We start from the raw sequence: 15,702 nt of genomic DNA, 5'->3' as shown, positions 1-15,702 counted from the left end.
GTGTTATTATTTTATCACATTGTATTGATGCACCGCCATCCGTGACGCCGCGGATTTCCTAAGACTGTGTAATAATTGTAATTATTATACGCTGCATAACAGTAAAACGATTTACACCCCGTCGGTCGTGTGCCCGTGCACATTATAACTATGTACATAATAATAATAATATGTAGATCAAACGAATATCGTGTTTGCGCGCACATAATATTATTACGTTCGCTCTGGTGTTCCGTTCGTTGGAGAATGGATGCGGGGGGGGGAAAAAAAATACACAACTCTCGCATCTTCTCCGGCCATTATCGCACACACACACACACACACACACACACACACACATGTAGTAGTTATTATAATATTATGGTAGGTACGTATTTGTTTGTTAATACATCGACTCGTGAGCGCAAACCGCGTGGTTACGGTCGACGTCTGTGACGAATCGGAATCACGCGGCAAACACGCGGTACCCATCAATAATATTATAATAATAATGTGTATTATAGGTATATAGATATGTATTACTATTATATTATTATCGTATTAAGGTAGGTAGGTAGGTAGGTAGGTGTAGGTTCGTCATGATCGATATTATTATATCTACTAAAACGTAGCGATGATACACAGCGTGTGTGCCTGTTTACATCACAGGACATCGCAATATGATTATGACTGCAGCTATATAATATGTCATAAATGCATTATAATATTTTCTACGAGGTGTTTCACCTCCGTGCAGTTTGTCCCACACCAATATTACTAAAATAGCAGCAACAACGTAGGTCAACTATGATTTTCGAAAATCCCGTCGAATATATTATAGAATGATAATATAATATTGACATCTACAATTTATTATTATTATAACTATTATTAATTATAAAATTGCTTGTCTCGTGGCCGAAATAAAAATGCTGTGATTCGTGTTCACAGATAGACGCCTGCCTGTCCAATGTTTATCTTGTTCGAGTATTTTGTTTTAAGAATCGAGTTGTGGTATTATTTTCAACAAGTTTTGTACTTTTCAAAAACTAGTCGGGAGGTGTCGCGGGTACTATATATTATCTTGGTAAGGTCACTGTTACCATACGTTTACGAGAAGATCAAAAATCAAAATTATGCCCGTGATGCTATATCTTATCAATAATAATAATTGTACGTTTGGTTTTTCGAGCGTACAGAAGTTAATTTTCGATTAAAGGATATTATAAAAGCCATTAAACCCGTACGGAAGATTTGTCGTTTTTGACGGCGTATAGGAAATATTAAAATATTATGTAATTTCAGTGCCTTTTCATTGAACGCCCCCGGGGTATTGTATATGGATATGATCGATAATATTATAATATACAAAGCAACTATCATCAGTGTTCAGTCTCACGATGTAATACAAATAAATAATAATGACGTGCACGCATTGTGCCGATCAGCCGCCGTGTCGTTTGGATTATCGGTGACAAATTGTTTGTCGCGCATGCGAATTATAATATTATAATAATAGCTCGATAAATCACACACACACACACGACAATATCATATCATTATAACTACATCATTAGATGTAGATAAATCAATAATAATAATAATAATAGGTAATAGCAGCAGTGATCGCGTACGACGATGACGAGGCTGATTCGGCGGGCTTTTGATGAAGGGTCGTACTATTTTATACGAGGCGATGGCGCACGATGAAGGGGAACGACCGACTACTGTATAAATAAATAATAATAATAATAATAATGACAATATTGCAAATAAAGTGCTCTGGTCGTGTTACAATAAAATAACAATAATAATAACGAGATTATAATAATATTATTATACTCCATCGTCGAATACAAAACGCGTAATATCGTATTAAATAATAATACTATGCATAATAATATTATGCTCGACGATAATTATGTTTATTTTATAATATATTATGCCATTATACCTATATGTAAATGATGCGCAGGTAGACGTGCGCATGTCTACAACGACAACTGCGATGATGATATTGGTATGTAAGTCACAGAGTCACCGTAACGGATTATTAAAATAATAATAATAAATTACGAAACGCGTTGTTCGGTTGATGTAATGATAATAATAATAATAATAATAATAATATTATAACGACCGCGGCGCTACTCAAATTATACGATCCATCTATCCGATGTTAATTATTTTCTATCATAACGCCACTTCATGTTATGCAGTACTTATGATTTGTGTTATGTTCAGTATAAACGCACGTCGTTATTACGAGCCAGGACTGATCTATATCGATAAAATTCATAGCGAAACAATACCAGAAGTAGGTTATAGAGCAAGTCCATTTTTAAAAAAAAACGACGAGCTATTTTATCAAAATGTTCCCGTTGTAATGGTTTCAATTGCATTAATAATACTCAAGGCTCACTCATTCATATATTATAATATAGCGAGACTCCTGTTGTAGTACACTTAAGGATTTCCAGTCTTCTTCTGGGCGAGAATAGTGTATTGATATAGTCATACGAACTAATAGAATTAAAGTATAATATACAATCATAAGTCAATGTTCTATGATATTTTACCTCTGGAAAAGATGTACAAATGGCACACCGAAAACAGCATGCGTTTTACATAATATTATGATAGGTAATGGTCGTACGGTATTATGAGTTATTAAATTCACTGGCCATATCACTATAGATATTCTTATTACCCTGTTTATCATATTATTTTGGGCGAATAGGCTGTGGCCTAATATTATAGTTATACTATACCGTTTGGGTGAATAAATGGGAATAGGTTTATAGCGAAATTGAATTTGTATACTGTACAGTAATGCACTATAATGTCTATTGTACATTGCCAATTGAAAAAATGAAAACCATAAAATCGAATCACATACGATATAAGTACATGATTAACAATGGACTATAATAACTTAAAAAATACATTGATTTAGTAAAATTCTAGTTACGTACGTTCGAAAGTTAATAAAATAAAAGCACATGTGCATGTCCAAGTACATGTGACTCACATAGAAAAAATAATTTCACTCACACAAACGGAATAGCTGGGTAGGTCGGTGGGTAAACGATAGTCGTCCAAACCGAATATTAATTTTTTGGCCAAAATTATTACACTCACCCAAATACCATTACCTATTATTTTTAAGTTGATGCTATGCTTTTAATTCCTTTTTCGAAAGTTTTCAAGTCTTCATTTCAAATATATTAAGTCTTTTTACTAGTCGAATAAGATTCAAAACCAAACATTTGATCGAAAAACCATGTACTTAATAAGTAATAATATTTGTTTTTAACATAAATTATAAACTTCTGTGAAATTGACTCTGGCGTTACTTTATACTTTTGTGAGTATCTACATAATGCACTATGATACGATATATCGCATGATGTTGAAATAATATAAGTTTATGCAGGTACAATCGGCATACATATTATAACATAACTTTTTAATATTATTATAATATTGGCTACCTAAAATATAATATAATATGTTTGTGGTGGCAAACACGAAAAAATAAATAAAATATAATGTACAGTTAACGCTTTTCCGACCATAATGTAACCGAATAATGAATCGACTGAAATAAAGTGTTGAAACGGTTTTAAATATAAATCGCTGCGGGTCTCGATGTATTGTTGAAAAAAAAAACCCATCGTAGGTACATCAATTTGAAGAGTAATTATATAGCTAGTGATCGCTCTAATTACATTATAGATCATTTTTCGCGTTTTATTTTTCCCATCCCATTGTTTAATTGTATATTATACGATTTTATTGTTCCACGTTTGGAAAATACATTTTATGCGGTTGTGCGCAGTTTTCTAGGTTAAGGTAATTTGTTCGGATTTTTTTATGACAACAGTTTTATATTATTTCATTGCCGCGTTCGGTTATTAATTCCGTACACTTTTTGTCTGCTTTCGTTCGATGTCACGACTGCAAATATAATATAAACCGACAACAGTATTTCGTTCATATATTATAATATTATATAGGTAATGGCGTGCTTATATTAAATCTCGAAGGGACTTAAAATGTTTGTTTAAACGTATTAGGGTAAAGTATGCAGTTGTTGGCACCTTAAGAATTCGTTTTTGGTAGTTATTGGCACCTAGCCTGTTCCATTACGAAATCGAATAGAAAATTATAAAACAAATAGTATGAAAATATCAAGATTGATAATAAAACAGTATCAGTATGACCGCATAATCGAACAAAATATACTTAAAATTCATAGTCAAACATTTTATTTACGAAAGACAAAATTACTTGGTGCCAATAAAGCCATGCTTTACCCTATTATATGATTATACAGTAAGAAATATGTTCAGTTTAAAAAGTCTTAATTTCTTATTTTTAATTTGCCATAGGGCAATATGTTTTTTAGTGCATACCTAATAAGCATATTTTGCAATTTTCTTAAACATTTCGACAACTATGGGAGACAAATTGCTCATCACTCATCAGCGACACTATATCGTCTGTGAAGAGTTTATGCCATAAAACTAAATGCGTAGGAATTTACAACGAACGTGTTAAAAATGCAATAAAATATAATACTATTACCTACCATACTGAATTTGTGTAACAATATTATTATTTAGTACCTACCTTTAATACAAACTGTTCTATGCCTACACACAGAGGTATCCAAATTATTTTTTCGTTTTTATTTTCGTTATAATATATACCTCTCGCGTCTCGCTATCACCAGAGATTTTGGTATGTATTATATTTTATTTAATTTTTTTAATATTTGCGTGCTGTCAATGTACTGCGAGTTGTAATCTAAAACAGAAAACCGCAAGAGAAAAGAAAAAATCGTAAATAGTTATTATACCTAAAAAAAAAAAAAATTACCGCAGTGTACATTTATTTTTATAGTATATGGAGGTACGTATACCTCCTACATATCGTTTCGAACGGAATACAGTAGAGCAAGCGAAAGGAGAAAAAAATGTCACAAAACAGAAAAACGACTTGTCTCCGCCGTTATTCTGTGGTATACACATAATATCTTCTATACATATATTATAATATACGTCGTCCACTTATGTCGGACGGTCGTTTCGAGGCTGATCGGTTTTACACCTTGTAAACCCATTTCTTTTTTTCTCACCTCGGCGAGTTCCACGATTACTGCACGTTTTCCGCGAGTACATAAACAAAACCATCAACTCGCGATGTGCCAGATTACAATATTTTGTAGGCCATGACTTTTATCGGGAAAAACGCATCTATTGGTAGGTAGTAGGCGCGTTCTACTTATTATCGAGCCGCGAACAAACCAGCATTGTTTTTATGGCTGATTTGTCAGACCTTGTCGGCGGCGGCGAACTGTAATTTGTATAGCGGTGAAGAGGGCGATGATGATGGTAGAATAGTTGTATTAGGCAAATATATAATATATATATATATATCTATTATTAGATAGAGATACATAATATAATATTATATATACGAACCGATCTAGGGCGGAATTTCAGATTGTGTTTAGATTCATGTAGGACTATATGTGTGCACAATTTGAAGAACGACTTATATAACCGTTAGAAGAATTAAAAACTTTTGATTTTCAGTTATATTTTTTAAACCGAGTCGACCCAACTCTTCAAAAAAAAAAAAATGTTTCCGCGGTGAATTTTCTTACGTGTCGACAGCGAGATAGGTTGTACACGGGAGACGGCTGCAGCCGGTTTTCGAAAATCGAAATAAATAAATGTTTTAACTTGAATATTAACGACGCATACGTCGTTTCTCAGCAGTTCTCAAAATCATCGCTTCACGGATCATCTTGATCGCGTTTCGTATTAATATAACAGACTACTTCGCAACGCAATAGTAGGTATATAGTCGTAGAAGTAGTGCGAGTTTGGTAATAATAATACTATCGAGGACGACGACGACGACGACGACGATGATGATGATAATTATGACGTAGATGATGATGACGATGTTGATGATAACAATAACAATGAAAACAGACTATTTTCCAGTCCGTTGGGTACGCATCTCGGCGATGGCCTGAACCAGTGGCGGGAACATTACCGTTACCGCAAAGTTAGGCTAGTGGCACGTCGGCGGCGAAGAGTGTTTTCCGAGTGTACCGTTCGTCAAAATAACACACAGTCGTCTGCGAATTATAATAATTTGACGTACAAATATAATGTATAAAATACGTGGCGTTCGGCGATATCTGTCGAATTGTTAAACACGCGTAGCAATAACGTATATAACACGAATATTATTCATATTTGACGGTGTTTTGCCGCTCGCAGATCCTGCCAACCCGATTCTGTTCCTCATACCGTGGTATAAACCATCTATATAATATTATTACATTTACCTTGCCTATTGCGAGTATACGCCGTGTTTCGCAGAAGCTACTCCGGACCGACATTATATAGTATCACTATTATAATATAAGGGCTGAATCGGACTTCAAAGGCAAAAAGTGTTTAAAATCTCCAGAGACCGAAATCTTGCAAAAAACTTTCGGATGTAAATGGTCTTACGCGTTGCAATACGTTCGTACAAAGTCACAGAGAGGAGAGAGACAGGGAGAGAGAGAGAGAGAGAGAGAGAGAGATATCGCTGGGGATAAATTTTCCCTGCATAACCTTAATAATATATTTCTTTTATCTGAAATAGATTACATATTATTAACATTTTTCACATTCTATCATGGTGGTGCTTTATGTTATGGCGTTGTTTTGTATATCTACCTTACCTAATATCACCGCCAGAGGCGCTGAACACTATGTTTAGGTCAGACAATATTGTTTGTATATGATTTTCAATATTCACAGTAGAATATGTACCTATGTATGGGTACTTAATCAAAATATATGGGATAAATATATTATAATTCTGCTGCATAGCTATAGGTATACTCAAATTAAACTACGTTAATAAATATAAAAAATCATTATCATTTTCATTGCATTGCGTTATCAACATTTACTTTGGAAGTAAGATGAAGAGACAGAGCGATAGAGTGTAACCTCCAATACTTTTGAGATCATATTATTATCTTAAACTTACGAGTTGTGAACATAATGATAGTATATAATAACATGTTCGTGCTAGAGAAATAATTGTAAAAATTAAAAAACACGACACTGGATAATAAAAACGTTGTTAACACAATATCAAAAGTTGTAATAATAATAATCATATTAGTCGGCGCGACGGTTAGTAAAGACATTTAACGGATCCATTAAATCACAGTTTTCCGTCGAAACACGAAACGTTATTACTATGATTATTATTATTACGGGTAAACAATGGTCGGTGTGTTTATAGATAATAATATAATAAACACGTCATATACGTAAAATATAAACGACGACGTCGTGACACATTATACTCGTTTTGGGCGCGTCGTTTTCCGTAATATCGTATTTTTTTGTTTTTTTTTTACGCCCATCCGTCAGCGACGATAATTAATCGCACTATAATAACGCGACCCACGCAAATTTGATAATCATATTACATTCAATTATTATCATTTATCATTATTATTTTTACGCACCGCAAAACGGAGGTTTACCGTTGTGGCGCCCGTTCTCCGCGTATTAACCCTCGCGCCACCCGCGACGCACAATACCTATATAGACGTGGTGATGAGCAAACCAATCATCGTATATATATTATGTATGTTATTATTAGCGTATGACAGCAAACTGAAACCACGGAAGTCTTGGCTCTGGTCTTGCACGCTAAATCTTGGACTATAATTTTGTTTGCAAAATGCATGATGAAAAAAAATTCCCACGACAATGCTACAGTTTTGTACATTTTTTTTTTTTTATGATTTCTAACGACCGTACTAGGATATAAACCATACATTATACAAGTACAACACATATTATACAAGATATATTTATAAATTAATTATAAACAAGTCGAATAAAAATTATATTTTTATTTTTCGAAAATTATAATGAAATTATTCATTTCAAAATAGTCATTGAATTTAATTTTTATTTCCTGATTCTGTAACACGTTTGGTACTAATGTTTACAGTCACTGCTCCCTATCACTCTGATTATTCACCAAATCTAAGTAATTTTATAATATTATTCTGTTACCCGGAGGCTGGAAATAATAATGATGCAATAATACAGTATTGTACCAATACAATATGGCAATATCAGATGAAAAACGAACGAAATAAAAACGTATACTCAAATTATACCTAACAAATACCAGTTACAATAATTCCTAGTTATAATAAATAAATAAATAGACTGAATCTATTTTGTAGGGAAAAATTGAGAAAAAATAATCAGCAACACTGCTGAAAGACCTGCAATTTGCTTATCACTTCCGCTACCGACGTTGTTTTATGATATTAGTATATTATAATAATATGTATTTACTGTTCAGTATTCTAAGCTATTATCAATATCGTACAGATATTGTATTGGAGATCACTATGAATTGATTTAAATTGTATTATGTTTAGGTAATATTGCTAATATTGAATATTTAATAGTTTTCTACTTTCATATTCACAAGTTATGGTTTTTATATTTTTATAATTATTAATGTTTGTGCTTATACACAATACATGTTATAGTATGGAGCACTTCCTATAATAATGCTACAAATATTTAATTCGATTTTTTTGTCTTCTTACAGATGCCAGTACGCGGCGTTCACGTTATTACTGATTCAGGTAAGTCAACTGTTTTATTAATAGTTTGTAAAATATGAGCTCAATGTGTCCTTACAGTTCGACCTTATGTGCGGCCTTTAGTGAATGAATCAGTGCTCGGAAGTTATAACACGCATAATAAGTATTGGACGTACGCATTGTCGTTTTAAACAATAGTTTTCACTTTTGATTTACAAATAATTGTTTCTAAATTTTTCTACTTGTTTTTAAATGCCTATTTGACTCAAATAAAACATTTTCGTAGATTTTATCGATTATTAAACGTAATAATTGTATGTATGAATTGAACATTTTAAATAATTGTATTTACCTATAACTTATATCTATTCAGAATTCTCTATATACATTTTATTTACAATATTATAACGCTAATAAATTTAGTTTTGAAAATGATCAAAATATGTCAAAGAACCCTAAATTAGAAAATTAACATTCAAAGCCGTACAAAAAAAAAAATTCTGTATTTCGACTAGATGCACAAAGTATAATATAATAAATAATAATAAAAACAAAAACTATAAAATATAAATAGTAATTAATTGTGAATATTATATACTGATTGGAATGTTCTATATAATCTCCGAAAAATGTATTATGTTACGATTTCCGAGCACTGAATTTGGTTTACTATAATACTATATTATTTTATAGTTTTGCTTATATCGTATACGATAATGTTCTACAATCATTAATAGCTGAACTAGACATATTGAGTGGATATAACATTGCTGTGTGTTTTAATCACCGTTAAATATTGCGGCCATGCACCGCGACCACATTTTAAAAATTATACTCTTTTTTTATTGTTATTTCATTTCGCCAATGCCGTTATCCGATAGGCTATTCGAGGGGGTTTGGTATAGGCAATCTCAGTTACATTTTAAGGAAAATGAAAACTCAAAAAATGTTAAATGTAAGACACATTACCAACTTATTCAGAGTAACTTTATGATGATCAATAGCATTGGTCGGGTACTCAAGAAATTTTGTAGAAACCCTTTTTCTTAGGCTGATCATAAGACAACTGTTTTTGGCGAAAAAATAAGAATCCTTATAAATATAGGAGATATTTTTAATGTGCGCAAATGCATTTCTATTTTTTGGTATTTCACTGTCAAAGATTTTCCATCTATTAACGTTGAGAATTTGATTTTTTCACTCTGGATCAAAGCCCTTTAGTGGTCCTTCTCCTAACAAAACTGTTTTTTTTTTTCTATAAATTAACGACACGGACGTGTTGGCGACCTTCTTATTAATATTATGCACTTACTGATTTAATTTTTTTCCGACAACAGAGCCAGAGTGGTGAATACAATAATACAGTGGGCGGTACATATTTTTTTCCTCGAATCGTCTTTTTTTGCGACCAGAAATAATTACCACGTTTTGTATTATATGAGAATAACAAAAAATTCGGACCCAATTACATTTTGTTTTCCATGGGTGCGTTTATTTTTGATTTAAACGGCTCTCATTGTATTCCGAAGATAATGACAATAAGCGAGATGGCTCATTGTGAACGGGGTAATAATAAATGCGACGAATTACAAATTTGTCTCGTTTTATTAATAGCGAGATAATTGCACAGCATCGTAACGAGAAACCACGCACCAAACAACAGCAATAATAATAAATAATAATAATAATAATAATATTACAATCATACTTATATATTACACATTATTACGAATTCGGATGAAAATCAATATAACCTACTCACGACTCACCCGATGGACGTGATTAATAATAATATTATAATATCCGCAATGCTCTCTCGCGATACAATTTATTCAATTTATGCTCCCGCCGAATTTAATCCATCGTGTCGGACAATTATATTGATATTATTTGTATTAATTGGTTTTTTTCCTTCTTGTATATACCTACAATAACAATACACTATTATTATAATTTATGCGGCTTATTTCGTCTGGAAAAGGTGTACAAATATAAATATAAAATAATATAGAGGACGTTCGCCTGCGTTGACTGTAAGTGAATGACTCCCCCCGAGTGTATTCAAGACGTGTTATTATATCGAATTCGAAACCATTACCATTGTTATCGTATTTCAAAAACTGAAATCGCGACCGTCGAACAGTGTTGTTTTGCTCTTTTTTCTTTTTTTTTCGCCGAGAAATTAATTACATGAATATTGAACAACCACAAACTACACTATACATATTTTTTTTCATACTTTTCAATTTAAAACGTAATGTAAGTGTATAACTTAAACAAGGGACGTTCGATATTAGAATTCCACATTTCAAAGTTATTTTATTTTATACCATAACAGCCCAAAATATATACAACTACAGCCACCGACGAACGAAAACAGCTATCGAATTCGTACCTATATGACGTGATAATATTGCATTAAACTGCAGCAGTGGTACGTTTGCAGAATGTTTTCCGATGCACTTTTGTTGTTCTGTACTGTACATAAGTAAATATTATGCAGTAAAGCGTAATCTTGAACCGATTTCCGAATTGATTTGGCAATTCCACTGAATAACCTATATTATATTATAATAATACCCTTTAAGATGCCGATAAAAAATAAATAAACAAATACTTATTGTATAAAATGGCAATGATAGTGCCATTCTTCCGGTCAGAATCTGAAATAGTACCGTTCCGACGGTGAAAAGGGTAGTGGTGTGTGATGTATTATATACTACGACTGGCATTGTAATAGTACCTACCTATCTTATTGTAACGTTTTTGCGATTTGAAACCATGACATTGTAGAAATGATACATTTGAATAAATGCATATAGGTGTATTTAGCACGAATGATTTACATAATATATTTCGCACTCGAACCGTAAAAATAATGTCCGTAACACACATACATAAATTACACACTCACTAGATCTCACACACACACGCGCAGGAGACGGCAGTAATAATATAACATAGTATTAGGATATTTTGTTAGTAGCTATTATATATTGTTACATGTTTAATATGTAATGATATAATATAGGTGTAATGTTTCGAATGAAGCGATCGTGACCGGGATGAAAATTTACTGAAAAACGTAATCAAGTAGTGGTTCCCGCGCCACAATATATTTCAAAGAACGTAAATCGAATTAAAATAACATACATGCCCATACCGAGGGCGTTCAATCGTTCGTATAGAAAATTTATATTAAATGATACGACGGTGCACGCGTGTAATTCGGTGTCGTATACACATCTCGCGAGAGATTTGATTAGAGGGCCTTTATATTTTACGGCTGTACTATTATTCGGTCGGCCACTCGAAAGTCCTGTAAACTCATCGATTTGGTCTCGGGGTAGTCTGCTCCCGTATATTATTATCACGACATTGGACGGCGACCCTGGCAAATTATAGGGTTCTGGTATATATAACCATAGGCCACATGGAAATTTGAAACTCTTCAATGAGTATAAAAAATATTTGAGGGAAACCGGTTGCAGTAGTCGATCGTAAATGAAACATAACATAGGCAATAATAATATTGTACTAACTTGGATGTTGTCACACGTCATAGACCATAGTTGAGCCAATAACAATTACAACATAATATTACAATGAATATTAATGGGGACTGCAAGCCAAACAAACGTGCAAGTTCACCAAGTTCCTTATAGCCTAATATCTGTTATTTATTATGAGCTGTATATCATTATTATTATTATGCAAATATCTGGGGTAATGGCCCGAAACATATATTATAATCAGTCATCGCATTTACAATTTTCAGTCGTAGACAATAGGAATGCAATGAACACAATAAAGAAGTGCAAGTTCTTAACGGTTGTTACGGCACATCGCGAGTTATCAAAAAAAGGTACGAAATAGTACGCAATTTAAATCAAGTGTAGGTAGTGTATTTACCTCAAAATTAAAAAAAAAAAGTGTACCGTAGTTTTATTATAATGTTATAGTGGATTTATTGATAAATTCAATAATTTCAATAAATTTGAAACGTTGACGAATTAAAATTTTTACCGTTGGATATTAATATAATACCTAAGCATTAAGAACTTAGTTCGGCATTAGTTAAATCATTTGTATGGAAATATATTATTACTAACGTTTTCCAACGTGGTGAAAAAAAATAACGCTAATAATAATTTTCTTAGAGAAATAATAATAATATGGTACGCAAGTCGATAGCCGACGATCGCTCGTAATAATGTTGCGGTATCTATACCGTAGTCCTATTAAAATATTATTATTTTTGTCACCATAGTGGTCTGTCGGTGGTCAATTGATATATTATTATTGTTGCATACTATTATAGTCTTACAGGACACAATATGCTAATGACGCGTGACTGGCCGGTGCGACGTCGCAGTGACCCGATCGAAGACGAATATAATAATATATATTTTCTACAAATCCGTTTTCAAATGCGTTTCTTCCCGTTTTCGGCGATTACCGCGGGCTGCGGTAAACTTGACTGGTTATATAGTATCATATTATACACGTTTTGTATAGCATAAAAGGACCCTCTTTTTGGTGGTTTGTAAAAATAATGACGATATTATTCGTCATCGATATTCGTATAATATTATAAGGTATATTGCCCGACGACGTCCAACTGCGGTCGGATGGACCGCCGCGCGTAAAGTTTTTCGATTAATAATAATATACTATTTATACCGGTACCTAGGTATGCGATTCTTCTTTTCCATTCCGGTAAACGAATTACCGGCATCAGACCATTATTATTGCACCCGTCTTATACCGCAACCGTTGTCGCTGTCGTCCTATATAATATTATATAATGATATGTGCCGACGAAAAAAACGTAGGTATTTTAAGTCACCCGGTGCCGATGTAATTTTGTACCCTCTACGGGAGTAGTGATCCTGTTCTGTAGAATCAACCAAATTTGATATTTTTAACTAATAGAGGATATTATAATATTCTACAGGTTGCATCAAACTTGGTTTTTCAATATTTTAAGTCATTTTCTCGATACAATATACCCTATCAACCTCCTCTAAATAGTTATCGGGCAGTAGATTATTGGAAAACTATTGTAATAAAGGCGGCAACTAAAATATAAAATTTAATTTTCAAATTTTATAGAATTGATTGCTGAAAATTTGAAGACCGGCACTTATGTCTTAATGCATTTTTCCGATGCAAATATTGTGTCATTATATTATGTAGTCTATTTGCATATCATAATATTATTATAATTCTCAACACTCAGTGACGGCATCTGATGTTGTATTGTTATATGCTTGACAACGTCCACACCTTTTGTTTCAATATAGCTATATACAATATATACTCAGTAGCGTAACTGGATAAAAATCTAAGGGGGGGGGGGCAAAAAAATTGACCTCCCGTTCGGCCGTTCCTGTAGTCATCGCGATATCAAGATAATAACGTGTTCACAAATTCACGGATAGTAATAGTCACGAATAATGCGATTATTGCAATAACAGTAACACTGACAATACCTACGTCAACATAATATTATTCAACAAGTGAAACCTAAAATAAATGTAAACTCTTATAAAGTAATTTGAGGAAAAAAATATTTTAATATTATGTTAACAGTCTTGTTAAGAATACTTTTTAAATGTGGATTATTTGGAGGGGCAAAATGATACTATTACAAGTGCCCCCCCCCTCCCGCAATTACGCCACTGTATATACCTATGACTCATGAGAGGATTATTAGGATTTGACTTTTGGAGAGGCCTATCTAGTTTCATAGAATTTTTAAACATTATTATAGTGATATATATGTCAGTAAAAGTCCCTCACGTTTTCCGTGTCTGATCTCTATCTGTATATCTCTTAAAACAAATCGTCGCTGTTCGTATCATAGTAGGTATCTATATTTTTTTATTTCGTCGCAGTTTACCCATCGACTTTTAGAAAAGGGTAAATTTGGTCGTAGCAGCTTTATACATTAAGTACGTTGCCTACGGGCCATGATAACAATATATCCATATTATGCACTCCTCGTACGGCCGGAATTCTTCTCCACCGTCTGACCGCGAGTCACAGCTGGTTTCTCTGACACATTGTGTATGATTTACTGTTAGGTCCGTTCTTTCCGTAAGGACCGGTCCAGTTATAGAAAACGATTCTTTCACTGGGATTAGATACGTACGGTACATAAATTGTCATGTGGTGATAGGTATATACACCATATATAGTTATTATTTGTCCGGAGTCGTATTATACACGATGGCGACACTTCGGAATTGGTTTTTTTTGCTACCGAAATGTTCGTATATATAATAATAAACATTATGATAGATCCTGTACGCTGTCGTATATTCTATCTGCCAATAACCGATCTTAGATGTACATCGGTGACAAACATATAATAGCAAATACGTTCCGTCTCGGTGTGAAAATTTACAGTAGAGCACCGCGTTCCATCCAGTCCCGAAATCTCAATGTTTTAGAACGTCGGGCACTTAAGTTTTGTATTCCTGATATCTGCAGCCGATTCTTCTGCAGTAGTTATATGATATGCCATAATGGAGACGATTTCTCTCTCTTTCGTCAACTTCACTTCATAATAACATTATGTGGTTGGCACGATAATACGAGGAAGGTCAAAACGAACGATCAATGATGCCAATGACTTTTTTTTTTTTAAACTATCGATGACGGGCTTTTGACCGGAAGGCACTGAAACTAATTAGTTGTCTATATATAATGTTACGTGACACGTCGTCGCCACCGTCACCTCTTAATAACCGGATGTGATTACAATATAATATACAAGATACAACACTATAAATTACATTATTATTATTATTATACGGATTGTAAAACGGTCCCATGGGAATAAAACGACCAAAAGTCGTTGTGGCTCGATCCGCCGCCGCCGTGACACACCACAGTACCACACAATGGACACTGTTATACAGGTTTTAATTCCAAAACCTATGTGCGTTACAATACGTATCTCGTTTGGCAAAAAAATAAAAATCTAAAAAAAAAAACCCATTTACTGCATCCGCTGCGATGAAAATATATAATAATATACATTATATACG

The 15,702-nt window shown here is 33.2% G+C and overlaps 1 protein-coding gene across 1 annotated transcript in view; it reads left to right on the top strand.

Annotated features, from left to right (window-relative positions):
- LOC132935781 (uncharacterized) overlaps positions 1-15,702 on the top strand; it is an 80,398-nt gene that overhangs the window by 9,584 nt on the left and 55,112 nt on the right. The window contains exon 2 of the mRNA XM_061002393.1: positions 8,650-8,686. Within this exon, the coding sequence (XP_060858376.1) occupies positions 8,650-8,686 (37 nt within the window). The remainder of the gene's footprint in view (positions 1-8,649; positions 8,687-15,702) is intronic.

This window comes from Metopolophium dirhodum, chromosome 1, assembly GCF_019925205.1.
Source record: "Metopolophium dirhodum isolate CAU chromosome 1, ASM1992520v1, whole genome shotgun sequence".
Taxonomy (NCBI): domain Eukaryota; kingdom Metazoa; phylum Arthropoda; class Insecta; order Hemiptera; family Aphididae; genus Metopolophium; species Metopolophium dirhodum.
The sequence above is the reverse complement of the archived record's forward strand: the minus strand, read 5'-3'. Positions and strand labels throughout refer to the sequence as shown.